Consider the following 27,595-nt stretch of genomic DNA (forward strand, 5'->3'; position numbering starts at 1 on the left):
AGCAACGACAATGCTTGCGCCTCCCATAGATACTAACGCCGAAGTTCGCTCTAGAAAAATTTCTAGGAAAGATGCTGCGGTCGCTCCACCTCCAAAGTCGGGTCATTGTAGAAACCCAGAGTGAACACCCAACTCATTGCCGAACAACTATTTCCCGTCTAACCAATTCTCTGCGTTGCATCGAAAGACAGAACGGAGAAACCGAAGTGACCCTCCAACTTCCGGCGCTGATCGCACAACGCCGACTCAATGGAAGCGTCACGGAAAGATTACTAGCGTGCAATGGGCGAGCGTCCTCGCGTCTCTCAAACATGCAGCCGGCTCTCGTTTCTGACTTGGCCCACGCGAGCCCCGCATTTCGTCTCACTGCACGGAATTGTAGAGACGGAGCACAACCGTTTTAAAATCGGCTGCGCCACTAACTGCGCTGGAACGCGCTTGCATGTTCCTGCCAAGGTCACGCATCAACTGCACAGTCATGCAGTGCTCCGAGCTGCAAGTGGACGGTGTCGCCAACTGGGCTGCAGCCCGGGCCGCTTTGCTTTCCTGGTTCTGCTCATGTTTTGCCGCTGAACCGACAAAGAGCAATCGCAATTCGGTCACGTGACACAAGCCGACATGTTCTTTTTTTTTTTCTTTCGAAAGCGCGTCTGCTTAAACTAGAAGCAGGTTTTTGGCGCAAGTCCTTGAGGCCGCATACCGAGAACTCACGGTCAGCTGTCGCAAAGTGGTTCGTACCCTAGGCTAGCTCCTAGACAGGTGCTAACCAATCCTAACAACGAGCTTATTAATAGCGAAAGGAGCTGGTCGATGGAAAAAGGTTCTTACGATAGAGAAAAAAACTTGTGAATTCCCCTCAATAGCTCGAACCATGTGTACATAGTTTAGCAGCATCCTTCATTAAAATAAAGTGAAATTCGGGATTTCTTGCGAGGTTCTGCTTTGACAGCACATAATGATAGCGACATTCAAAATGTTAGTTTTCCTATCGAATTCGCTTCCTATAAATTAACTTTACGTTTATAGGGCAATAAATATGCAGAAGGGGATGTCGAGGTTAAATAGCCGTAGGCAGGTATGGGCATTTCACAGCAGTGCAATAAGAAAAGAAAGAAAGAAAAGTGAGAACTATTCCAAACGTGCTTTCTCTCTCTCTCCCTCTCTCTCAAACGGCCCAGTTAGGTCGAACACATTGCCCCCTACTGTTTGCTCACAGGACCCGAAAGTGGTCGATCAATGCTGCTTCACAGCGATCACGCCAGCGTTAAAGGGTTTTGTTTAACGCCCCGACCCACGTGGAGCGTCCATTTCGCATGTGATCAGCCTGTGCCAACGAATAATCGACCTGTTGTACTTGAATTGCCGATAATATCCGGGGTAACTTATTGGGCAAATAAGTTGCCATATATATATATATATATATATATATATATATATATATATATATATATATATATATATATATATATGTGTGTGTGTGTGTGTGTGTGTGTGTGTGTGTGTGTGTGTGTGTGTGTGTGTGGCGAGAGAGAGTCCCAGACTGCGTGCACCACAACACGATACCTTTCGAAGCACGTGGTGCACTAACTTTGGGCAAGTTTTTCAAGCCGTACCGAAAAAAACAACGTGCAGAGCATCGTACCTGAGCAGTCGTAATCCGGATGGCTCTTCAGAGAACCCACCACTGCTCGCGCTCGGCGCCCCGACCCGGGCCACCCACAAAACACCGCCGGACCACCACTACGGACCAACCGCGACTTTCCGGGTGCGCCGTTTCAATCCTACTCCGGGGACCTCCCTCCGGCTCCTCATTTTGCAAGAGCCCAACGCGCCGTTGGCAGCTGTTGCCCGGCTTTGGCTGAACAGAAGTTGGGAAAAAAAAAAAAAAAAAAAAGACGGTCCACAGCGAAAGTCGAGGCGAGCGACAGTGCCGACTAGCGCCACCTTCCGGAGTGATGAGAAAATTGAGGCCCTCACTGCCCCGGTCTCCACGTGCAGGCCATGGGGTCTGCGAAACCGTGGTCGACGCGAGGTCCCAAAGAGCCAAGGAGGCCTGGCGCGCATGGACGAGTTCTCGCTCGGTGCTCGGCTTCCGTCGTGCACCAACCGTGTACTCTGGAGGTCCGTGTACTGTGGGTCGTTCTTATAGCGAATCGTGAACCAACGATATCCTCGCTACATCGAAGTATTGTTGTTTGTTGTTGCTTATTGAGCTTACGCATATACATATGGAAGAAGCAGGAAAAAAAATCCTGGAAACAGCTTGACGAGCCCCTACGCCGCAAGAAAGTCAGAACAAACAGCAAATAACAGCCCAGATCTTCTCAATTATATAGGAAAATTACAATGGTGAAAAAAATTCATTGCACAGATGAAACATTGGTTGGCTACGTCGCGTCGACAATTTTGTCCACATTCTGGCTACTAATCAACAGTTGAAACCAGTTTTCGAAATTCATTTTTCGCAAAGAGCCTCTTGAGAAAATGCAACTGTCCTGGAGGACCCTACCAATGGGATAATGAATTGTGCCACAAGTTAAGCGGTTTTCACACAGGTGCTACAGGAGTACATTATGACTACTCTGTGAGTATGTGGAACAGGCGAATGTCGGAAACAGCAGCGCGACTATTCGATAAAAAAAAAGATAATTTAGCCAACGTTATTTGTACAACCAACATTGCACAAACGATACCGGGAGTAGTAGGATTTTAATTGCTGAAAAGTAGGTGCGTGTATTAAAACTGCACGAATGATCATAACTTGAGAGCGTACACACACACACACAAGACAAGACTAATAATAAAATGGCCATCAAAATAAATTTTGAACACGAAGCATGAAGCGCGAGGAAAGTCGTCTCAACCTGTTCCGTCTCTGAGGCATTTCCACAGCTGCCCTTTATTACGCTCGTTTAGAGGGATACTGTCATGGGCGTTTGCTTTTAATGCATACTTACATCGCCCATAAGGCATTATTGCAGGGTGGTTTAGCTACAACCTGAATTTGGCATATTGGTAAAATAGCAATACAAACATCAGAAATAAGCATCAAATAAGTATTCAACAGTTATAAATAAAAGAAAACATTTAATTCTAGGGTCTTACGTGCCAAAGCCACGATCTGATTATGAGGCATGCTGTAGTGCCATTAATTTGGCTATGACGGTTTCTTTTTCTTTTCTTTTTCTTTCCTTTCTTTCCATTCCAACCGCTCAAAAATAATAGTAACAGACAAGCACTCGTAAAACTAAAAATGTGTTGCATGCAGTTTCCCGTACTACAAGCTACAATTTGTGCACGATCAGCACACCACAATTAGTTCATTAGAAGGCAATTCCAACAACGTTTCGAAAATCATATCAATAAACAAGATCACTTGGCAGCTTGTTCCAGTGTTCAGTCATATTACGAAAGAAAAAAAAAGCATTTAAAAACGTTAATGCGGCATTAGTACGACCTTATCTTTTGAACACGGCGTTTTCTTACAGAATAATACTGAGTTGATCTTAAGCACGGGTCTTTATCGATCGATGTACAGGTATTTATCGTAAATACAGCGTTGTATCTGCATTTGAAAGCAGCGCACCTGAGGTACGCTGATCTACCGATTCAGATTAACTGGTCGACGTTACTTCGTTACAATGATGGAGCACCAGCATAAAACCCGATCATCTGAGCAGCTTGACAAGGATTCTTTCTCACGAGTGGGCGATGTTGGACGGCGTGTGCAAAGATTGCGTACTGCTTATGACAAAAAAAAAATCCTAGTGCAAGGTAAGAAACAGCAGAAAAGCGCAGCCAGGAACAAATTTTAGGAACAAAAAAAAGACTATGTGCATATGTAATGAAGCTAGATTAGCTAATGTCCAAGTTTTATTCGAAGTACTTTCAACTGAGCCGCCCTGCACTCCGGCGTCAATTTGTCTCCTAGCTGACTGTCACGTGGCGGGAATGTGACCATTCGCAGGTGGCAGCACTGAAACCCTCGGCCAGCCGCTCACTGATGTCACATAAGCATAGCTGAATACTGCCCCGATAGTTTCGTAAACTTTGCGAATTTTGGTTCGTTTTACTATTCTACGAGTGTTGCGCCAAGTTTTACGAAATATAAATTATTTTCGCCAGAACATTACGTTAGTAGGCCTTTCGATGCATGGTGAAAGAATGCGAGGGGCACTTGCTTCGAACCAGAGAAGTTTCTGAACAAGTCGCGGAAAAAGTCACTGTGGTCTAAAAGTAATGCACTACTTTCCACTATTAAAGTATTTGCTGTGCCAAGTTTGTTGTTGCTTGTGCACTTCGTCGAAATTTAAGTTAGCTTCAATAAACTGTGTATGTATCCCTGATAAGGCAAGCTTTGAAAAAGATGTGTGCTATCCCCCCCCCTTTATTTTGTTGTTTAGATTTTACGAATTTTAAAGTTCGAATTTTGGCAGGTATGCATATAGGCCATGACGTCCATTGCAAAAATGTAATGCCATTAATTGAGAGAAAATTATCGGGCGCTTTCACACGATCGTCATAGCCCCTGCCCCGCAAAACCAAATAAGCAAGAAAGGAAAAGAAAAGTTCAGAGTTTAGTGCCATAACATATGTACAGCAGAAGCATTTATGATGTAGCCTGACGCCTTTTTTTTTTCTTTTTATCATAGCCGCCAAGCGCCGTTCGGCGCGTCATTACTTCAATACTTGACGGGACGCTAAGGATTGCACAGAGCAGTGAAAAGGAAAAAAAAAAATCACAGAAGTGGAGGTCCGGTCTCAGAGCCACGTGTTGTCATGTAAGTTCCACTGAGGCTGACGCATACTTTTTCTTACAATTGCATTAATGGCACCACTGTCGCAGCGACGTTCGCTATATCACCTGTGCAGCGAAGAGAATACGTAAAGTGGGCTTCACCCCACAAAGCCTCTTATTGCGGAGAAGCCAGCTTTGGCGGAAGCTCTTCCGTCGAGAATCTACGCAAGGGTCGCTTTTGAGAAAAAGAGAGAAAGAGCACTTTTAGTTTAAAAAAAAAACATACGACGTTTTATCGACGCTTCCAGTCCAGGATGTTGCTTGCGACATGCTTCAGCGCTAGGCCACCAAACCATTGTCATCCCACGCATTCCGACACGCGCGTGCGCAGAATCTGCTCTTGTATTGCACGCACCGACATATTTACAAATTATTTCTGCCCCCATGCGATTACAAATTGGGTAGGAATGCTATACCTAACTATGTTTACGCAAGTCAATCTGCAAGCGGTTTTGAATGTGCACTGCAGGCACTCTTGCAGTGACAGCTAGATGTGATCTTGTGGCTTAGTCATTCATCGAGCCATTTATCGTTTTTTTTTTTTGCATGTATGTATCTCATACCCTTGAATGGGCAGCGCAAGACGACGAAGACAAAAGTCAGGAAACGCACAGGACAGTCCTGTGTGTTCCCTGCCTTTTGTCTTCGTCGTCTTGTGCTGCCCCTTCAAGATGTTCAACCAGTACCAATCGCCCAAATGTCGATTCTTCTACAGTATCTCATACCCTTCTATTTCTGTGTCAAATGTATTAACTGTAATTACTTTGATTTCTCCATGTTTCTGTTAACTTGGCAAATTTCATGTGCTGCTTTCTTTTGTTTTACACTTCCCCACCTAGCTGCTCGGTCTTCCTGTGGAACACGTGTGTATCTAAACAAATTTCAAGTGCCTTCGAAAAAAAATTGGGAGAACGGAGATATGGCGCCTCAGTTATTCTTATCTTGTCCCAATTGTAGATCACAATCTCGCATTTTTCACATTTGTCGGGAATACTCCAGGTGAAGGCATTGATGGTCCCGTGTGGTGCATTGGAACAGCCACCACTATGACGACAGAAGAGGGGTTCTTCCGTGGCATGCCACAAAGTTTCTAGAGAAAGCGCGTAGCAGCAACCCTCGTTCTCAGACACACACTCGCATATCCGTGAGGGCCTGTCGAAGCTGAGCGCCTACGAAGTGCTGCCGACGATGGCAAGTGCGAAATTTTTGCGTGGTTTTACGTGGCAATGCCACACTTTGGCAACGACGTCCTCGATGTTGGAACGCTCCCGGATAATTATTACCGCCTCGGGTTTTACGACGGATAACAAAACTCGGTACTCAACCATTTTTACTGCACTGAGCTGGGCAACCACCCCAATGCTCGGCACTGGGGAAGAGGGAAGTGGAGTGGAATTGTTGGGATGGTTGATGATGAGGAGAAGAGGAGCTCATCTTGCTTCTATAAATGTAGACAAGTGCTGCAGAACAGTTCAGGGGACGCGCCGTCGCAGCCTTGCTGAAGTGCCCTCCTTTTGTGCTTCTGAAATGCACAGATTGCTCACGAAATGCGCATAAATGCTCGATCCATTGGCGCCCAAACCCAAAGAAGACGAATATCATACCTCTAGTCATGTACCGCCTCCACTGCTTCCACCATGACAGGGTGCTTACGACTAGCCTACGTAACACCTTATATTACTGCGCTGGCCAACATGTGCTGTCATGTGACTATCACGCGGAACAGATTGTCTTCAGGAGGAAGCTTTCACTTAAGGCTACCTCCGATTTCTCAATTCAAATACATGTAAAAAGCAAAAATGATTTTAAGAAAGAACCGCTGGACCGATTTGAATCAAACTTGTCGCATGCGAGAGAGAAAATGAAATTCTTGTATTACTAGGAAGCATAATTCCGACTTAGCACGTCGACTTCATTTAGAAAAAATATCGAAAATCAGCAAGCCCGAAAAAAAAAATTAGGTACACAAAGTTTGCAAATCCGTAACTCTGCACTGAAAACAGATATCGCAGTTTTGTAATTTGCGTCTGTTAGAGCATCTGAAGCGGTCAAATTTGATATACGAGTTTAGCTTACGTGAAAGTGTTGCAATGCTTGCAACGGTTTTGCAAGTCCTAGTCACAAATTAATGGTACATTTAAGAGTTACATATATTATTTCTGTCCGCATAGATCTCTTAACAGATGCAGTTTACAGAATTTTGATATCATTACATTTATTGAGTTGCAGAGTTAAAGTTTTTTTTTCAATTTTTATAAATTCCTAAACAACTGGCGACCAGAATAAATAATCTGCTTCGGTCACTTGATATAAACTTTTTCTTTTAAATTCAGCATGTCTCATCAAAGTTGGTGCGGTTGTTGCCAAGAAAAATGATTTCTTCGTACTCATGTATTTAGACAGGAGCGCTACACTTAAAAGCCAGCTTATTTATGGCTATATCTCAGCCAAAGTTGCATACCTTATGTATTTGTGATGTGCCGATATCAAAAAAAAAAAAAAAAAATTGCCCTAGGACAAGTAGTGCACAATATTCCGTAGAAATTGGGTTCTTTTCTTTGGAGAAAAATTAGCATCTAGACAAAGATACAAACACACTGGTTAGGGTATAGAAATAATCTAGAATGTCTAAAGTGTATGCTAAAGTATAATGTCCCAGCTTGACCTGAACTAGGGTTAGATCCCTTGAAAGTTGTCTGAAAGAAAATCCAATCTTGAAGTAGGAAACATGACTCATTAAAAAAAAAAAAGAAAGCCTGAAGGAAATACACTAAAGTTGTGCTTAGCTCACACTCCATGCATTTATCCTATGGATAAAAAATTATTACAATGTCTCAAATAGAACAGAAGCTATATTCTCTCCTAAACTGCAAGTGTGTCAAACTTGCTTTGAGTAAAAAAAGATTTCAAGGCCATCTTTATCACCACATAACTTATAAATTCTTGTGAAAATAAGGAATCTCCAAGTTTTATGAAATGAATCTTATGAAAACTAAGGGTTTTAGAGACATAAAAGTTAAAAGTGGAAAATATTATTTTTGGGCCAACTTTTGCAACTTATGTTCAGAAAGTACCAGTAACTTTTGCAAGCAACTATGAAGTAGCAATACCATGCAACAAGCATTTAGCTTTTCTTCAAGAACATGATACTTAAAGAAACAAGGCAGACCGGGTTATAAGAATGATGCATACATAGCATTAACTGCAACTACCAATTGGTGACTCTCCAATAAATTTCTGCGTGCATTCGAGGGCCTGGAAAAAGAAAGCATACATACATAAATATAAAAAAATACCTGCCTTGTCTTCAAAAGCAACCTGTAATCGGAGATTACCTGCATCAGCTTCCTACTTTCACAGCCGTGAAAAATATGTGTGGTTTATCATCCCAACAGCTGTGTTTCACTCGCACTGGAAAGATGACAGGCATGCACTTTCAAGGCAAAGGCAGCCACTTGCCAAAGGAAGAGAGGACAAAAGGAATATGCACAAAATATATATATTTATTGAGTCACCTAAATTCAAGAAAATGCACGTAGGGAAGGTTTGCAAGGATGTTTCACAGCTGCACGACAGACACCTAGTTGTTCGTGTACTTCGGTGGCCGCTTCTCAACAAAAGCAGTCATGCCTTCTTTCCGGTCATCCTAGAAGAATGGAACAGGCATTTTATGAAGAGGGCCGACATGAACAGGTAGCATGCTCGGACTACCATAGGTGTTGCTGCCCACAAGGATATGTATAGGCAAAATTTCTACAACTCCAATAAGTCTACCGCAATCTAGTCTCCTGAAGGGAATTACGGTCACTGACCAAGTCTGATGAATAAATAATCTGACGTTTCGGAACCGCGTACGGGTTCCTTGTTCACTGAGTTGGACAGGAAATCGTCGTCACTTATATAGCCAGCACGTGACATAATGAATGTGCGTAAACAGCAGGCATAGTCCCTGGTGTCCGGTTCATCGTAGCTGGCGTCAATTGAATGATTAGAGATTCTAGCAGCCGTCGGGATGACACATTCTTTTCTTTGGCAACAACAGTGGCATTGTCCTAGTTAATCTTGTGATTATGTTCCTGCGCATGCAGGAACATAATCACAAGATTGACCATATCTAGTCTCCTGTTTTTATGACAAGTAGCTCTTGTTACTCTAGTAATGTTGCTAACGGCAAAATTCTCTGGTACTAATTATCTACCATTGAAAATATGCACATCAACATAAGCTTTCCTATTCTGAATTTGATATCTTTAAAATAATTGCGGCTTTAAAGGGCTTTGAAAGACTGTCATATTTTAAAAAGTTCAAAACTTGACGGTTTTGAAACTGAGTAACCACAACACGAAAGCAAGAAAGCTATAATTAAATGAACTATGTAGGCTTGAAGACGCACTGGAACTTATTAGGAGTCACATAATAACTTTGCTTAAAGCAAGGCAGTCACTTACCAGAGCAAAAGAGGCATGGAAAAGACGCTTTTCAACGCGCAGGCCTTCCTGGAGTGTTGTCTCAAAGGCTGAAGCAAAAGAAACAACAGCATGGTTACACAGAATTGGCTGAACAAGCGTTTACGTGTGAACACAAATCTTAGAGAGAGACAAAGGTACCACTAAAGGATAACTGGTTCGCGGTCCAGTGCTATTGCCCAGTGCGTTTTTACTGTCAAAAACTAGAATGCATTCATAATGTGGCAGAGAAAAATGTAATGCAATTGGCAGTGACATGGAGAAAATGAGTCTTGGATTACAGACCCTATTTCACCGCATTAAGTGCATGTCCAGTGGTGTTTCCTCCTGTAGGTGATAAAGGTGGCCACTTATGGTGCAGCCGTTGCCTCCGGTGTTTTTCTAATGCCTGTCCAGTCGTTGCGCAATACAGTGGTGTACCACAGAATCACCACACTCCCAGTCAATCCGTGTTGTTGACAGAGTACGGACAACTTTGGCTGGGTGCTCCTGTCACTCCTTGCATTGCGCATGATGTTCAATCCCATGCCGTGAAAGATGCTAGTTGCCATAACCCTAACCCTGTGCCTATGAACTGTGGCCAACTAATGCGAAAGTGGCACCTTCTCAGTGACCTCCAGCTTCCCTGTCACTGGGCATGCATTGAAAAAATAAAGGAGGCCATGGTGCCGCACACCTCTGCAACCCTCACCCTGCTGGTTCTTAACAGTCTAGGTTCTGCACCATTTTTAGCAAGCTGGTGGGAAATTTTTTCTCAGCTTCAGTAGAGAAACGTCTATTTTGCAAGCTCTTTGTGATGCATACACTCTTATTTGAAACAAAATTTTGCACAGAGGCTGCTCTATATCCACACTATCTCAAACTAGCTTTCTTATGTGGTTCGAAATTTCGTTGCAGTAGGCCTCTAAGCTTTTTGTAGCTCGTGAGGCCACTCAGGCCTATATTCTCACCATGGTTGACGCTGTCCTTGCAGAGTGCAACAGACACCTGGGAATAGCTGGCGATCTTCTCGGCAAGCTTGATGGCCTCATCCACCAGCTGACCGGGTGGGAACACCTTGCTCACCAGACCTGTGGGAAAAGGTACAGTGAGTGAAATGAAGGACCTGCATAATGCATGCATTCTCTAGAAAACTGCCAAAGGGTTTGAAACCGAGTTTGTCGGTATACTGCTTCACGGTGAAGAAAACAGAATGAGAGCAATGGGACAAGAGCATCGCTCGTCCTTCCTTCCCCCCTTTTTCTCACACTGTTTTTTCACCATGATTCATAAAACTAAGCACTCAATGATTTCTGCAACAGCATATGCCTGACATGATATTCAGAACTTCCTTACCAGCTATGTTACTAGTGTCATGCCCTGATGGTAAAAAGGCAGTAAACAACTGCTCACATGTGTTAATTCTGCAAGCAGTTTAGTCTTTGGATTTGAGTTGACGATCACAGCGTGGTACTAGGATGACTTGCCAGTGTATGGAAGTTGTGAGGAATGTTTCGACGTGCAGCATGGCTATTACTTTCTTGCAACAGCAGCGTAATACTACAGACAGCTGTGAATCACTTCACAGTGCTTCTCCTTGTCTACAATGTCAAGCTTGCAGTTGATGTCCGCACCAAAGATTGTCGCAAGTGTGTCATTTTATCGATAAACGGTACCTGCAGATGCACAGCAAGGAGAGGGTAGCTGTCGTGCAAAAGAACAGACTCAGCTTATAGGTAGTTCCTAAATAATTGGGAGCACTGCACTGGAATTCTCCTGTGGAAGCTCAGGTTGATGAGAAGGTTGCCCGAAGAGTTGCAAGTGCTCTCGTGAAGTCTGCCCACGTGGATTTATTTTCCACTATTTTCTTCCACTACGTTTTCAACCATATTGACATGAAGATCCTCAAACACAGCTCCAACACCATGTGTCTAGAAAGCATGGTCACATGATAACAACTGAGGGCCCCAGAATTCACTTCTTCAGATGAACCTGAATTATCTAATCTTTTTATTGAGAGGTGTCTTTCAGATTTTATAGGATTAATCCCCACAAAACAAAAAAAAAACTTAGTTCTAAATAAGAATTGAAGTTTTTGGCATCTATTCTTTTTAATTTGGCAGGCATTTATAAGCATTTATTTTCCTCTGAAAATTCGGCACCTAGTGGTTCCTATTTTTCACAGTATACTATACCTTCTTGGCATTTTCGGCTGTTTGAAAAAGTGCTCACACGTTCTTATATTTGGAAAGAAACAGTAAAACGAGAAAGCTTCATTGTGATAAAGGCAGTGAGGCAAATTAATTATGCAAGAAATTTGTTAAGATACATGCACATATACTGTATTTACTCGCATAATGATCGCACTTTTTTGCAAAAGAAATTGACGGGAATTTAGGGGTGCGATCATTGCCGGCGTAAAATTTCCTATGAAAATCAATTTTTTTTCATCCCGCGTTTGCTGCAGGATGACAACATGTCAACAAGCAGGCGGCTGCCGCTGTAACGGTGTAACAGTGTAACAGTGCAGGACACCAAAACAAATATGGCAGCCGGCGGAGCAAGCCGAACGCGATTTTTGTTCTTCTTGAAATACATAACGTACATTGAAACAGTTTCTTCCGTATTAGTCATGAATAATATCCGCAAGTTTGCGACAATAACGTTGCCATGTCCACTTTGAGTGGACAGAAACAGAGATGGGCATGCATAGCTGCCAGTGACATAGAAACACATGGCAGGTATGCTGCAAAAACTGCGGCATTTGTCTTCACTACTATCCCACTACGGCATGTTTCCACTAAGGGTAGGCGAATATCTTAGCTGTGTTACAAACGTCGGCATATATACATAGAGTACACTTCTAACGTATCAGTGTAAACGTGGCCACTATATTTGCCACTTGCAATTTGTTGCGTGCCCGCGAGTGCAGACGAGAAGGATCGAAAGGTGTTTTTTTTGTCGTTGTTGACCAAAGCCATTGTGAAGCCTACGAGTAATAAAGCCAGGACAAGTTTGGTCGTAGCTTTTTTTCTTCATGGAAGTGCAGAAAGTGCTGAAAGGAATGAAATGGGGCATCTGCTTAAAAATGTTTGGTGCATGCAGACCGCTTGGTATGTCTTCATGAGTCGTTCACGTAGCATTTGACAGCATTCAACAGATGGTAAGCGCGATCATCATTAGCTGGACTTGGCACACAACATATCGCTGCGACAAGTTCGGGGTGCAATCAATACACGGGAAAAAAAAACATCTAATTTTGCCGACAAAATTCAGGGGTGCTATCATTACGCGAATACGATCATTATGCGAGTAAATACAGTAGTACTACATGCAGAGATGGTAGTCATAGAGCTTGCAGCACTTCTTTTTATTATCATTTTCATTTTTAAAAAGCTGCGCTCCATGTTGACGCTTCGCTGACGGAAAGCAGTTGAATTGCTACCTGCAAAAGACATGGCCATTCAGGTCACTGCATTTTCCAGTCACATAATCCTTGGGACACTACAAAGAAGCACGAGTGCGTAAAAAGGGCAAGCAGGTCCATGCATGCTGTGTATTGGCATAAGCGCTTGGGCTGGGCAAGTGGCACGTCTATTTCAGGAATGCTTTGGCGAAAAAAGATGGGGCTTCCGCAACTTCCTCAACTCTTACTATTTCCACAATGGCCCGTTGGCTTGTGCCTCTTGAAATAGGCTCTCTGGTTGTGTCCTCATCTTGTTTATGTCCACAAGTGGGCATGCACTGATGATGGCTCCTGCTTGGAAGGCATGCCTTTTTACCCCATTAATACATTCCCCTTGCTTTTTTCACAGCCAGACGTACGAGGATATGCATGAAAAGTGAGGAGGAATGGACATGCACAAAGCTCCCTTATCTGATCTCCTTTGTCATGATGAGGTTGGAAAGGTATTTGGGCAAGGTTTGAGCAAAACTGGCAAAAAGAAAACATGCTTGCTCAGAAACCCCAAATGTGGGAGCTTTTGTATTGAGACCCAGTGTGATGAGCCATGATGAATTACTAAATTCGGCACTTTTTCATTTTAACCAGTCTAAACTTTGAATCGGCAGGTAGCTAACGGTAAAAACCGAAAACTTCACTCCCCAGTTATAACCAGACAGTTATTCGACTATCACTACATGCATGCGCTTGGAGGGCTCGTACACCAGTAAAGCATGAGAGTAGACTTAGGCTAGTTGGTTTGTGGTCAAAAAGCAAACAGCACAATGTCAGGAAGAAATAAAAACATGCGTAGTCACACTCAGAAGAGAACCCCCAGAGCTCCTCAAACTGCGATTTAGCATCACTTGACGGAGCTTTTACACATTAGTTTGTTTTTTTGTTAACTGATACCTCAAGAATCCCAAGAGGACATTACATGAGAGGAAGAAGTGATGATGATGGACATTAGAAAGATGAGTCGGAACACTCGATGGCAGATTTAAAGTGCGCTGTGTCACGGAAGAGTGCAGTTTGTCTCGGAAGGCCATTCCAGACTTGGGCAATTCAGACGAAGAACGACGGCAGGAATGCAGTGGTGCGGGCTTGTGGCGAGATTATCAAGTTTGGATGACCTGTTTGATGAACACGATGAGCCAGCTGGATCAGCTGGCCGTCGCGAGGTATGGAATAAAATAACCTGTGATAGAGGCATAGGTGAGAGATGCGATGACGAGAGGCAAGAAGCGATAGGTCTAGTTTAGATTTCAGTGATGAAATGCTAGAGTGATATGAGTAATCTGAAAGAATAAATCTAGCAGCACGGCTCTGAACAGATTTAAGGGCTTTAGTGAGATCAGTTTGCTAGGGGGCAAAGATAGCGCATGCATATTCAAGTTTTGGTAACACAAGCGTTTTATAGGCAAATGATTTGACAGGTGGCTGTGCCATGAAGAGATTATGGCGAAGATAACCAAGAATTTTGTTAGTTGAATTGATTCTGTGGCTTACATGATTTGCCCAAGACATATATTTGGAGAGGTGAATTCCTAAGTACTTGAAGGAGTTGGCGGTAGATATAGTGCAGTTATTAATCTTGTAGGCAGGGGGGTTGTAGTTATGTTGACGATGGAATGAAATGTGTACAGTCTTACTAATGTTCAGTGACATGAGCCATGTGGCACACTAGTATTGAACATGAAAGAGATCCTCCTGAAGGGAAGAGACGTCAGCGACATTATTGACAGGGCGGTGCAGGACACAATCATCAGTGAAAAGATGTATTACCGAGGTTACAGTGAATGGCAGGTCATTAATGCAGATTAAGAATAGGAGCGGCCCAAAAACAGTGCCCTGAGGTACACCAGACAGAATGGAGGAAACGGAAGATATAAGGTTGTTAGCGTATGCAAACTGTTTTCGGTTAGTTAAAAAACACTGCATCCAGTTAAGAACAAGTGGGTGGATGTCTAGGCATGATAATTTTAATGCAAAAGGATAGAAAGTTGGGCGAGTTGGTACAGTAACGTGATCTTGGATTGTAGCGCGAAGTGACACGAACACAGACAGGAGCAGACAGGACGAGCGCTACACGAAGAAGTCGGCGCTGGCACACGACAGGGATCTGCTGTTGACTACGATGTGTGGCATTTGAATGCGAAGAAGTTGCTCGGCAGCGCTGCTACGACCGCGAAGACATGACGGCTACGAGGCTACAGACAGGAGCGCTCGTCCTGTCTGCTCCTGTCTGTGTTCGTGTCACTTCGCGCTACAATCCAAGATCATGATAATTTTAGCAAGACGACAACGTAAAACATTACCGAAAGCCTTTTCGAAATCTAAAAACAGGGCATCTGTTGGAATATTACATTCGAGGTTTAAATGAATATCCTGAATAAATAAAGCTAACTATGTTTTGCATGAGTGATCTTTCCGGAAGCCATGTTGATTAGGGTGAAAGAACTTCACTGAAGTTTAGAACTTAGCAACATGAAAGTAGATGACGTGTTCCATTATTTTGCAGCATATGCTGGTGAGTGAAATGGAACGGAAATTACCTGAAGAAGACCGATCACCTTTTTTAAAGACTGGAATGACCTTCCCTATTTTCCAGTCTCTTGGAACAGTGCCGGTGTCAAGTGATTGCTGAAAAATGATACCAATGATCGAACTACACACATACTTTGTATTTTTTAACACTTTGGCATCGATACCATCTATCCCACAGGATGATGAGCCCTTCAGGCCATCTATAACCTTAACGATGCCTTCTGGCCTAAAATAAATACCCTCCATTGGTGGAAAATCAAAAAATGATAAATCTGGAAGTTCACTGGCAGGTTCTTTTGTGAACATAAAACAAAATACAAGGTTCAAGGCATCAGGAACATCCGAGTCAGAAATGGATGAGCCAGAGTTATCATATAGAGAAATAGCGCTATTATATTCAGGTTTTATCGTTTTCCAAAAATGCCGCGGGTTAGAGTGTAACATGTTTGGGACGGCAGTATAAAATAAATCACGCTTTGCGTGTGCTTTCAATGAGTTGCATTGTTTAGTGGCTTCATTATATTTTTTTTTCCAGGAAGAAAGAGAACCTGAAGATTTAGCTATGCAAAATAATAGTTTTTTTCTTATTGTTCAAGCGCTTTAAAGTAGTGTTGTACCAAGGGGAACGCGCTCTTTCATTTAACGTGATAATCGGAAGGTGTAGACTTATTAAACGCAGCATTTCTGTTTTGAAAAGCGCCTGGTTACTCTCGGTCGACCACGGCTGATACGTAACGGCAAGTTCCTCGTGAAAGACAGAAAGTTCATGACTAATACTTGAATAATAGGCTTTATTATCAGTACTTTCTTTGCTATTTTACTTTTGAGTATATTGTGAGGAAATGTGGCATGGATGACGGTGTGATTGCTAAAACCACTGACGTATGCAAGAGGAGGCGTCTTATCGGGGTGTGACATCAAGACGAGGTCTAGGATATTTGACGAGTGTTGAGTTATTCGCGTAGGTTTAGTAACCAGCTGCGAGAGACCGAAGAGCAAGCGAGTGTGATAAATTCACTAGCAATGTTTTTTGTGTCAGACATGACACAACATTACTCCAATCTATAGTTGGAAAGTTGAAGTCCCCAAGTAACAAGATGGGGTTGTTAGGATAAGCTGTTGTTAGTTCTAACAACACATCGTGAAAAAACTAAAAAAAGGAGCTATCAATGCTGGGTGGATGATAACAACAGCCGATGAGCGTGTAGGTGAAGTGGTATGGCAGCATGTCCAAATCATTTCTAAAGGCGTTCTTCCGTTTACAGAAGAGCACTTAAGTTGGCCACGGGTAGCAATAGCCGCATGCGTCTTTGCGAAAAATGTCAAGCTCTGGCAGATCAGGATGGATTTCGCAGTCAAGTATTGTGGAATTTAACTATGTTTAAATTAGTAATACAATGTTACTGGACGACGAAAAAATGACGCTGCATAACGAATGCCGTTTAGGTATCAGGCTGCGGATGTTAGTGTAGAGCAATGATAGATTCTGCTTATTACACTGAGTTGGCCTCAGTGGCTTTTGCACTTGCTGCTAGGATTGGCGCTCGACAACAGACTGTTTAGCACGATTGTAAACGTAGGTTTTTCGGCCAGAGACGAGTTTGTTGTAGCAGAGCTTAAACAAAGATTGCTGCGTTTTTCAAAATTCAATTAGACATCTTTGGGCCAGGCGAATTTCTGGGGAAAAATTTTCACTAATGCCGTATTCGGTGCCCTTCAGCTCACCACTTGAGAAAAGGATGCCTTCCTTTTCTTTAAAGTGGGCAAATTTTACTATTATTGGCCTCCGTTTCCTCTCCTGAAAAGTTCCAAGTCTGTGGGCACATTCTACATCACGTCCTTTAATAGTTATGCCCAGGCTTTTGTGACAGTGCCCAATTATGAATTCCTCAAAAACATGCCATGGCTCATTTCGTGCATTGCTGAGCCGGTAAAAAACCAGGTTACGTCTTCTGTATCTGTTTTACATCTCGTTAGTACAGTTGGTCAGACCGGTTAATTGAACAGCGCTGCTATTAGCGACACTTTCTACATTATTTATTTGTGACTTTACATTTGAAAGTGACAATAAGTCGGATTCAATCTTGGTCAACTGTGTGCCGAGGTTGCTGAACGTTTTTTCATGATCAGCAAGGGTTGACCGAAGTGAATTTAACTGCTCAAACATGTCCGACGACCCGATTTGCAACGCCTTCAGAACATAAGAATATCAGCAGGAAGTACAGTTGTATCATTTCTAGGTCCCGGATTGGTCTCAATGTCTACTGCTAACAAAAGTAATTTCAATAGCATGTGAGCACAGTCAGATAATATTTCTTGTTTAAGGCGCAGCGATATGCATAGCACACATCGTCAACTAGAAATTACAACTTTTTACTAGCTGATGCAAAAATGAAGGGAGCACTACTTTTGCATACAAGGGTACATATTACACCTGTTTTGTTTTTGTTTGTTTTTTGTCTAGTCTGCACTGTTCGCAGTCTTCAACACCACGTCACTATAAATTTGTGGTGCTGTCTGCCAGAGGTTGGCTAATCGTGCAATAATATTGTCCAGGTAATTGCTTTTATTCATTCACTTTAAGGGGAAGAAAGAAGGTGAATTATAGCCTCATACCGAACTCTTGCCCTATACCAATTTATTAAATAATCGAATTTAATTCTGGGATACTAAAATTGTGACATAATTATGAGGCACGCCATTGTGGGGGCCTCTGGGTTAATTCTGACCACCTGGGCTTTTTTTAAAGTGCACCTATATCTAACATCTAAGTAGGTCAGCGTCATTGCATTTTGTCAGGAACAAACCCATGACCTCAAGCTCAGCAGTGCACTGCCGCTACACTAAGCTACCGCAGCAGGTCCCAGTTGATTTGAAGCAAGTCGATTTCCACAGCACCTGTTGCAAAGGAACAACACAAGCGTGCAGAAGTCCAGTAGGAAAGAGAAAGCGGGCACTGACCGTATCGCTCAGCCTCAGCAGCTGTGATTTGGTTCCCAGTGAGCGTCATTTCCATGGCCCGCGACTTGCCAATGGCCCTGGTCAGGCGCTGGGTACCACCGGCACCTGAGGGAAAGGGCACATTTAAACTCACTGCTTTTGTTGACCTGCCTTCATCGAGCATAGAATGACAAGGCTCCTTGCAAGGTAGCCATCACACTTTTTTTCTTTTTTTCTTTTTTATTTCAAGAAAGGCTTCCATACGGCATAGTAAGAAAAAAAAGGAAACGTAAACATGAACGTAAAGTCCACATCATGCAGGAAGTCAAATAAGGCTCCGTAATGAAAGTCATCTTGACTCCATTTGCTGAAGTCAGCATGCCGGTCAGTGAGAAAACTGGACCACCTGAGCAAGGCCTCCCGTATGTGTTTTGTGCTCTGCTAAGTCCACAACATTGTGCAGGGTAAATGCAATGGCCCTCTGCACAACTGTGGTGGCTTGGAATGATAACAACATAACACAGTTGTGCACTGTGTTTCCGTGAGAAAACTAATAAAGAGAAATGGTAAATCATCCTTTCTGTTAGAAAACTGAATTAGAACCATATCTACTTAATTCGAATGTGCACCTGATTTTCAAAGTTTAAGAAATTACACATGCAATGCCCTTGATTGTTCACTCACTAGTACTTCACAGTAAGAAAGAGAGATGGAGTAATGGCAATTTGTTCTCACTTGCAAAATAAAAGTTTAATGCATCTGAGCTACAACATTCAAGGCCTCCCTCATCAGCACTGTCAGGCACCTCCTTATCACTACTAACAGTGAAGAGTATCTCATCTTAGGTGTTGTACATAGCAGTTACAATACCACAAGTCTTAAATGGCTTGTAGACCATGGCAGCCTAACAAACTCATGGAGTGAGCACAACGGTACTGCAGCTCCCAGAGCTGCAGCAAGAAATAAATTGGATTAGATTACAGAAATTTGTAATGCCAATTACAATAGCTTGTCACAATTGTAGTTCTGGTTTGATATTCAATGTGCATGTCATTTCTTGTACTTTTTTGGAATGAGAATGCAGAATTAAGTAAATATGCTACGATGCCAGGTGAAATTCTTCCTATTCATCCATGTCTTTAGCCCACAGCACATGCCATGCACCCCCAACCAGAAAAGGTTTTGGAGCATGGGAGTTGCGACAAGCTAAATAGAGGCTGTGGATACTTCATTGTATGAAGACTACATCACTCGCCTAAATCACAGGTGGAAAACCAAATCTGCAAGATAACTTAACATTTTTGCAAATTCCATGCTCTTAATCTTTTGCAGACAGCTGTACTTACAAATTTCCTGACCTCGTAGCAGCTCTATTCAACTTAACAGACTACTAGTAGTTCATAATAATGTTTAGGGTCCTGTGAACAAAGTTATTGCAACTACAAAAGCTTGGCAACATATTCATACGTTAATGATAAAATATTACCAAATTTACTCATAAGAAAATCACAGGAGCCAACCTAAACCCCTCAAATTTGGTTCAGGTGGCACATAAGCCATGTGGGCTGCTTGCAAACCAAACTATGATATATACTAGTATACACAAATTGTCATGCCATCTGCATCTGTTTCTATATGCCACAGAAAAGATTCAGCTGATGATTACATCAGCTATATTTCATTTCACACATAGCAGGCAATGCTGTGAAAGCTAAAATGACTTTTCACACTGTTTGCATTTGCAACCGAAAAATGGCACATCGCAGATGAAAGAAAGACGTAGGTATGTAATTCAATGTAATGAGAAGTCTCACAGCCTTATGGTTGCAGAATATGATGTAATTATTACACCAGAGGGTTTCGCAGATATAAACCTATTTAGCACCAACTGATAGGAGCAATACATTTCTGTGTCCAGCAGGCACAGTACTTGCGCTCACGATCAAGTATGTCACATACAAAAAGCAAAGAAAGGTGCATAAGTATAGCCATACTTCCTTATAATGAACTACTACATAATGAAGCAAGTGAAATTCCCCTTGATATACCCATAGAGATCCACAGTGCAGTACGTGCAATAATGGATTATGTATAATGAAGCAATGGATATAACAAAGTTATTTTGGCTCCCCCTTCAACTTCGTTATAATGAGATTTTACTGTGCTATTTGATTTGACATAACCTTATGTGCACAAGTTTTAGTTGTGATACATAAAGTAATTATTCCACAGAAAGTGTTGCAGATAAAAAACATCTGCACTGTGAAAAGCGCAGTCAGACTTTTACAACCACACTAGTTGCATCCCTTCCACAGCATTGCCTGCTATTTCTGAAGTGGAGTACAGTATAGGCAGGGACCATCAGAAAGTCCGAAGTACCAAATTCAACAGGAAATAAGTGAATTTATGCCACAAGTGGGGCCAAAAAAGATGCACCTTCATTTCGCATTGCCACTTCTGGGATCTTCCATTTTGCCTGACTAGCACAAGGCTCATCGGCATCTACAAGCGACGACGTTCTGGGCACAATGCCCATCGCGCTGTCTTATCAGAGTGCCAGAAACACTGTCGCCCATCGACGTTTCCAGTGCTTGTCATGTGAAAAGTCACAAAGGTAAATTATCTTCAAAAGTGATCATCCGAGAGTATGGCTTAAATTCGTCAACGTGTTGCGGCATGTAAATGTGCTTGCCTTTGGGTTAGACAGTTCGTAGCCACAATTTTGCAGCAATGCCTTTTCTTATGCTATTCTTATGCTATCCTGTTGATAACGTGGACGAAGCGTTATCAACGGGATCAGCCGCCCCTGAACGGTCGATGATAAAAGTGACATAGAATCAAGCAGGAGGCGCTGTTACAAAATACTGGCATGTATCTCGACCACTGTCATGCTGTTGCTACAGGTAGATGAAAGTGCAGCCAATGCATGCACTGAATATTCATCCCTTGGCAATATAACAAAAGTCGACCGAGCTGTAATAACTGAATGATGCATATTTTTTGCAACAGTCAACGTCCGGCAGTCCCCTTGCCGCCCTCGTCAGTGCAGACATCAATGTTGAAGTTGGCACTACTTGGAGGTGCTTGAAGTCATCCATGACCGAGTCGCTATTTAACTATATATAATCAAACTCTGGACGCCCGAAATGGAACTTGCACAACAAATTGTGCCTACATAGCACCACCACTATATTTAATAGATTGTTCTTGCCCATCAGTATAGAGCAGTGAAACAAGCTATCAGAATTAATGGTTGATGAGTGCAATTCAAAAAAATTGTAGCAGTTACTGACAACGTATTTCCAGGACTAATTACTCTACTCACACCTTTGCCACATCTTATGTTTACAATGCTTTCAATGCCCATGCAAGGTGCACCCCTGACATGTTTATACATATTTTATGACTAATGTGGTTACTCATGCATAAATGCTTTCCCCTTATGCAATACCCTGCAAGGGGCCTTTTAAGGGACAATGAATGATGATGATGATGAAATGCATCATATGTAACTTAGTGGTCTGAGTGTGGCCAGTAGCTATTGATCAACTGGGCTCTGATACTATCAGTTTCGAGAAAGCTTAAGCAACATGGTCGACAACCATGCCAGTGATGTATTGAAAACAAAACAATGCAACTTCTGCTCAGCTCCATGGCCAAATTAATACACGGTCAAGCAGTCAGAGCACGAATTATCGCACGGCGCACTGTATGGTGTCCGAAATTTTGATCATTCTTGTAGATTAAGCTTATAGGACCAATGGCGGTGTCATGAAGCTGTCCAAATAATCGAGCGCATCTGAATTATCAGTCAGCAACTGTATAAGCAATTTCACGGCAATACTAACAGTAACGTTTTGTCTGCACTAATATTAGTATAAATGACTGGGCTTTGCTTGAACCATATGCTTCCATTCCCAATGGCAGTACTGACCTGGCAGGGTCCCAAGGATGATTTCAGGTTGCCCAAACTTTGCATTCTCACCGGCATAGATGATGTCACACATCATCGCAAGTTCACAGCCACCGCCTAACTGAAATGCAAACAGAACAAAGACACATGTAGCAGCGCTAGCACAAAAATGTCCAGGCAACAGCATGAATCGCATCATTGTTACAACAGTCTCATCGTTCATAATGGAATGTCAGCTTAGCAGGATGTTCTTCATACCAACTGCTGCTGGATGCAACAAGAACTTTTCACCTACACTAATGTTTTGTAAAGATACTGCTTCTTCATTACAGGAAATCCAGTTTTCAGAGGTTTTCACATCCACAAGGTAGACATGACTGCTGTGAGCCACCATGAGGCAAAGAATCAGTCAAGACTCAGCCTTATAAATCCTGCATGCAAAGCCAAATAGAATAGGAAAAACACTGCAGCCACCATAAAATGCACAACCCATACCCACCGCATAGCCATTCACAGCTGCGATTACTGGCTTGATGGACTGCGCCACTTTTTCCCAGTGGCTCAGGAAGCTGCCCGTGAAGCACTTGGCAAACGTCATGTTCTGCATCTCCTTGATATCCGCACCGGCTGCAGGCAGCACAGTGGCATAAATGTCCAATACGATCATGACTGCAACACTGACTCAGGGCGCCGAGGCTACTCTTTAAAGGGACACTAAAGGCAAATATTAAGTCAAGCTAAAGTGGAAGATTAGTGCTCGAGAATCTCTAAGGCATCAGTCTTATTGTGAACAGAGCCTTAATAATCGAGAAACTGAGTTAAATGCAGGACATGATTAGACTCCCCAGTTACATTCTTACTAGTACTCAACCACTCGTTGCAAAAGCATCCTTGTATTAAAAGACAAAATAAAATGCTACTTGTCCAGTTTAATTTCCTTTTTGCAAAAAGAAAGCTCATTGAAAGTACCCTTGACAACGACGCAGGCGGTCGAAAGGTTTCGTTATTGTTCGACTCTGCGCTATCCATGCTTTCACGTTTCAGTAGTTTTGTTATTGCGTAGTGCTGTGCTAGTTTTGCTGGTTTGCGGAACTCGCGCAAACTGCAAGTAGCAGAGAATTCAACTTCCATGTGATGTCACGGGATGACTTCCATGTGATGTCACGGGATGCCTGAACGGTCTATGCCACTTGACCAAGATGCAGCTGCAGCAGCAAATCCACCACTCTGTCTTGGCTTGGTACAGCCATCTGCCGGGTGCCATTTTACTCACTGACGGCAGCAAAGGGTGGTGATGACATATGCAACGTCACCACGCCTCTGGTTGGGTGGTGGGAGATTTGAATTTCGAAAAAGGTATTCAAACCCTTCAGATGCAATTTTCCCGTAAACTAAGTCTTTTCTTGGCATAAAACAAGCATTGCAAGGTTTCTGGAATGGTATTTAAACAGTCCACAGTGACTTAGTATTTGCCTTTAGTGTCCCTTTATTATTGTGACAGAAGCCATCAATGAGGGCTGCGAGACACGGTCACCCAAGATGGTAGCGCAACACAGTGACCTCATATTACAGTGACCTCATATTTGTCAAATGCCCATTCAACAGTTATCATAATGAACGCCTCAGAGATAGATGTTTTGCACACGAGAACTACTGCCTTCTACTTTAACTTCTAAAGACATAGTCACAATGCATACATGCACAGTAATGCGGGAGTAAAAATAGGAGGGAGGATGTCAAGCATGAGTTTCAAGCAACTTTCAACTTTCTGTGAAAGCCATACACAAGTAAGCGTGCAATTAAAATGTCCTTCTTCTGAGTATGCAAATTCTCACTGCCACATTGCACAACACAGCAGTGGGTGTCAACAACCTCACTTTGTAATGTCAAGTGTAAAAATGAGAAATGGCGTTGTGTTGAGATTTTCTTCTCTGGAGAAACCAAAAGGTACCTCCTCTAACTAATCACTGCAAATCTAGGCAGTGTTTCTAACAGAAAATACGCAAACTAAATACATGCAGTAAATACGCATCACCAAAGTACACTCCAGTGAACTGTGGTATTGAGTTTGAGTGGCACTGCGGTTTGAATAAAATTAAGAGCTCAACAAATATTTATTTTTGAAACACATATAACAATGTGTTGCTTAAAGAAAGCAGTAATGATAAAAAATTTTTTCTCTTATTATTCAGTTGCCCCAGAGCACAAAACATATAGCATTCCTTAATGTGACCAGCTTAGAATGCATGGCAATTACAGTATGGCTTCATCAGTTGAAGTGACAGTGATCATAGTTGGTGAGCATGTGGCATTAAACCCCACAGATTGATGCACCGGTTGACAACATTCATAGCTTGACCCAACCAAGAGAACTAAAGAGAAAGTGTTTGACACTATCCTGCAATAATGCAATATGTACACAAGAAAAACCAGTCACCACGATAGCAGATAGATTCATTTCATTTTTTTTTCCAAAATAAAAGCTATTTGTTGCACTCCAGTGCATGCGAATTTTCACTTGCTTGAAACTTTTATCTTGCAGGCTCCCACAAAGCAGTTTGGTTTGATACTGTAGTGCAGTCAATTTTTTATTGATTTGATTTTTGTGATTAACAAGTCCAACAACTCAAGGCAACACACAGGCTATAAGAGATGCCTTTGTGAATCTGCTTCCAACAAAACATGACCAGTGCAGCTGGTACTCGAACCCATGACCTTGCACTAAGCAGAATGCCATAGCCAGTTAGTCACCATAATGAGTAAATTCTTTTTTTACAGCGAATGAATACATAGCAACTGCCACGAATCCCTTTGCGCCTTACCAGCGAATGCCTTCTCACTGCCAGTTATGACAATGCAGCCCACGGATTCATCCTTGTTGAGCTCATCTATCGCCTGGCCGACCTCGGTCATGAGGGCGCTCGACAGGGCATTGAGGGCCTTTGGCCGGTTGAGTGTAACCAGGGCGACATTCTGCTGGGCACCTTTCTTCTCCACGAGAATGTTCTCGTATGCTGACGGAACAAAAAAAGCACACTTTATTGTACTTTGGACTTATAGTGACACACATACATTGTTTTAATTTTTTTGCCAGTGACTGTGCTTCACCAGATTATCTCAGTTATCAAGTTATCGCATGGCAAAAGCCATGCCTGCTGTATCTATATTACTTAAATGTTATCACCAAATCTATAGTGAAAGTCTTGTCTAATCGGATTGAACGCATGACGCAAATACTGTTGTACATCTCAAATGTATGCGAGCACCAGTGATTATTTGGGAACGTACAGTGGTGCATGTATAAACAGCGGAAGAACTTGACTCGTAGGTTGATTACATGAACGACGACTGTGATCACCGCTGTCATTGTGATTTAAGTGTAGCTTGTTTTTCTGGAAATAAGTTTGTCCAATAAACAGTGACATTCTTTACTCACAATTATGGCAGTATTTTATTCTGCACTGTCACTGCATGACAATATATTTAACAACCCATAGTTGGAGGGTGTTTAATGGCTTAATTAACGAGAGCACATCAGTACTCCATCTAGCTATATCAAAGGAAACACTCAAATTACTTTTAAGAAAATTTAGCGACCGAACACACATGCCTCACATAGAAGCGTTGAACGATATTAAATATTCATCACGAATGCTATTTCTTGCATAATTACATGTCAGATTAAATCCACACATCACAAGTAATTGTTGCCTAGAAGCAAGTTAGGAGTTTCCTCTCATTGACGACTGTACTGTCTATGGAGGTTAACAGAATAAAAGAAATTGTTGTGCTACAATCTCAAAGAACTATTAGAAATCATGCAGATAAACAGAGTATCAGCACAAGATACATTAACCAGTTACGAGAAACCATAGTGCAAATAAGGGGCAGTGTGGTACGGGTGTTGAAATAAACCTTGCATTCATGCGATAACAAACCATTACTAACATTATTCAAAGCTTGAACATCAATACAGCAATGAAAGTGTTCTAATTGTGGCCCCAGTGTTCATCTTAAGGCTGCTTATTTTTACTATCAAAGCATATTTTACACTAAAAAAAAAATTCACTTCTAATGAAAATAAACCTGACCTAACAATCTCAGACATACTGAAACATCTTTCCGAAAAGTGCCATCACAAAGCTACCTTGTAGGACTATATTTTTGCATATGCGCAGGCGCAGCCACGTAACCTATCGAACCACGGTCACGTGCTGTCGTAACGGTTGCCAAGAAAAAAAAAATAGAAGAAAAAAAGCTCGGGGCGAGAGTATTGTGGCCGTGCGCTGTACTGCATAATGATGAAGAAGAAAAACTTTATTAAAAACAATGGTCTGCCAGTTTTTGTTGCGGTGGCCTCAGGTGGCGGCTCGAAGAATATAACACGACGGTAGTTCGCCTAAGAAAGATGGAAACTATGAAGAAGTAGCGGATGTTCATAACGTTTTTACTTCCTTGTGTAGACATCGCAGTTCCGTATCTGCATGCCTGTCTTTGCAATTTTAATCGGAGACAGGCACTCTGAGGCCCTTCGCGTTGCCAGGTTTCACGTTCTCCCGCCCAAGGTCGTCCTACAGCACACGATGTCTGGATGGAGGGGTCATGGCTTGGATCTTGGAAGGGCGAGTTTAGTTACCAACGAACGCTTCCCGCGTACTGAAGACATCACTAACACGATAAGCAAGCTCAAAAGCGCAAGAATAATCGGCACGACGGTGTTAGTTCACACGAGTCTTCCGCGGCCCAGTCGTCGTGACGGCATTACAATTTCGTTCGTTGGCGCACGTTATAATAAAATTAGAAGACATCTTTCGAAGTTCCTTGCCGTTACCAACAAGGAGCTTAAATTTTTGCGAAGGTGCAGACATATCGCAGAGCTTGCGCGAAGGAAACGTGTCGAGCGAAAAAAGCGACTCTAATCGCACTAATTCCACTGCAATCGAAAGTGCAAGCAGACCGTGACACAGATATGCAACCACACGCAGTACTTTTTGACAGTTATGACGCCAAAAATAAAGCACTGACGGCGTCAGCAAGAACGGCACCGACACAGCTAGGAAGCGGCCACTGTGATAACAGCAAATCTCACCCGCTGTGGCAAATCCACGCTTCACGAGCGCCGGGTGCTTCAGCTGCTTCGCGCCAATAAAAAGTGTCCTGAACATAGAAATGCCACTCATCGTTGTCAATGTGTTACGCTCGGCGATTTGCAAAGCTTGAACAATTATGAGATTAAGTTTTATCTCAGCTGACTACAGCGGCGATCGAAACAACCTGCCGACTCGCTTGAGAGTAGTAAGAGAGAGAGGAAGCGGCTTTTGGAAGCAGTTGGATTCTATTGAATTGTGGCGTTTATCTAGCCGATGCCTGTACGTAGCCAAGAATAGCCAAAAGCGTTGACGCCAACCTAAAACCACAAAAGCTTATATAAGTTAACGGCATGCCTTATTTTATTATAAAGCTTATATAATATATTAGGCAATTAATTTACTTTTTTGACTAGCTTGCGA

General features: G+C 42.5%; 2 protein-coding genes across 3 annotated transcripts in view; both read right to left on the reverse strand.

The window, feature by feature from the left end:
• The window catches only part of LOC142589615 (uncharacterized), a 56,745-nt gene extending 54,903 nt beyond the window's left edge, over positions 1–1,842 (reverse strand). For both annotated transcript variants that reach the window (XM_075701117.1, XM_075701118.1), the window contains exon 1: positions 1,643–1,842. The gene's annotated coding sequence lies outside the window, so the exon portion shown is untranslated. The remainder of the gene's footprint in view (positions 1–1,642) is intronic.
• A 6,439-nt stretch (positions 1,843–8,281) lies between these two features.
• On the reverse strand, positions 8,282–27,409 carry LOC142589616 (enoyl-CoA hydratase, mitochondrial-like). The gene is made up of 8 exons (XM_075701119.1): positions 27,175–27,409; positions 24,908–25,099; positions 22,585–22,712; positions 22,107–22,206; positions 18,194–18,298; positions 10,215–10,334; positions 9,247–9,314; positions 8,282–8,444 (listed from the first exon to the last, which is right to left on the reverse strand). The coding sequence occupies exons 1-8, from the start codon at positions 27,263–27,265 to the stop codon at positions 8,379–8,381; spliced, it is 870 nt and encodes a 289-aa protein (XP_075557234.1). The 5' UTR covers positions 27,266–27,409; the 3' UTR covers positions 8,282–8,378.
• Positions 27,410–27,595: the final 186 nt, after the last annotated feature.

The sequence above is a fragment of the Dermacentor variabilis genome, chromosome 8 (genome assembly GCF_050947875.1).
Source record: "Dermacentor variabilis isolate Ectoservices chromosome 8, ASM5094787v1, whole genome shotgun sequence".
Classification (NCBI taxonomy): domain Eukaryota; kingdom Metazoa; phylum Arthropoda; class Arachnida; order Ixodida; family Ixodidae; genus Dermacentor; species Dermacentor variabilis.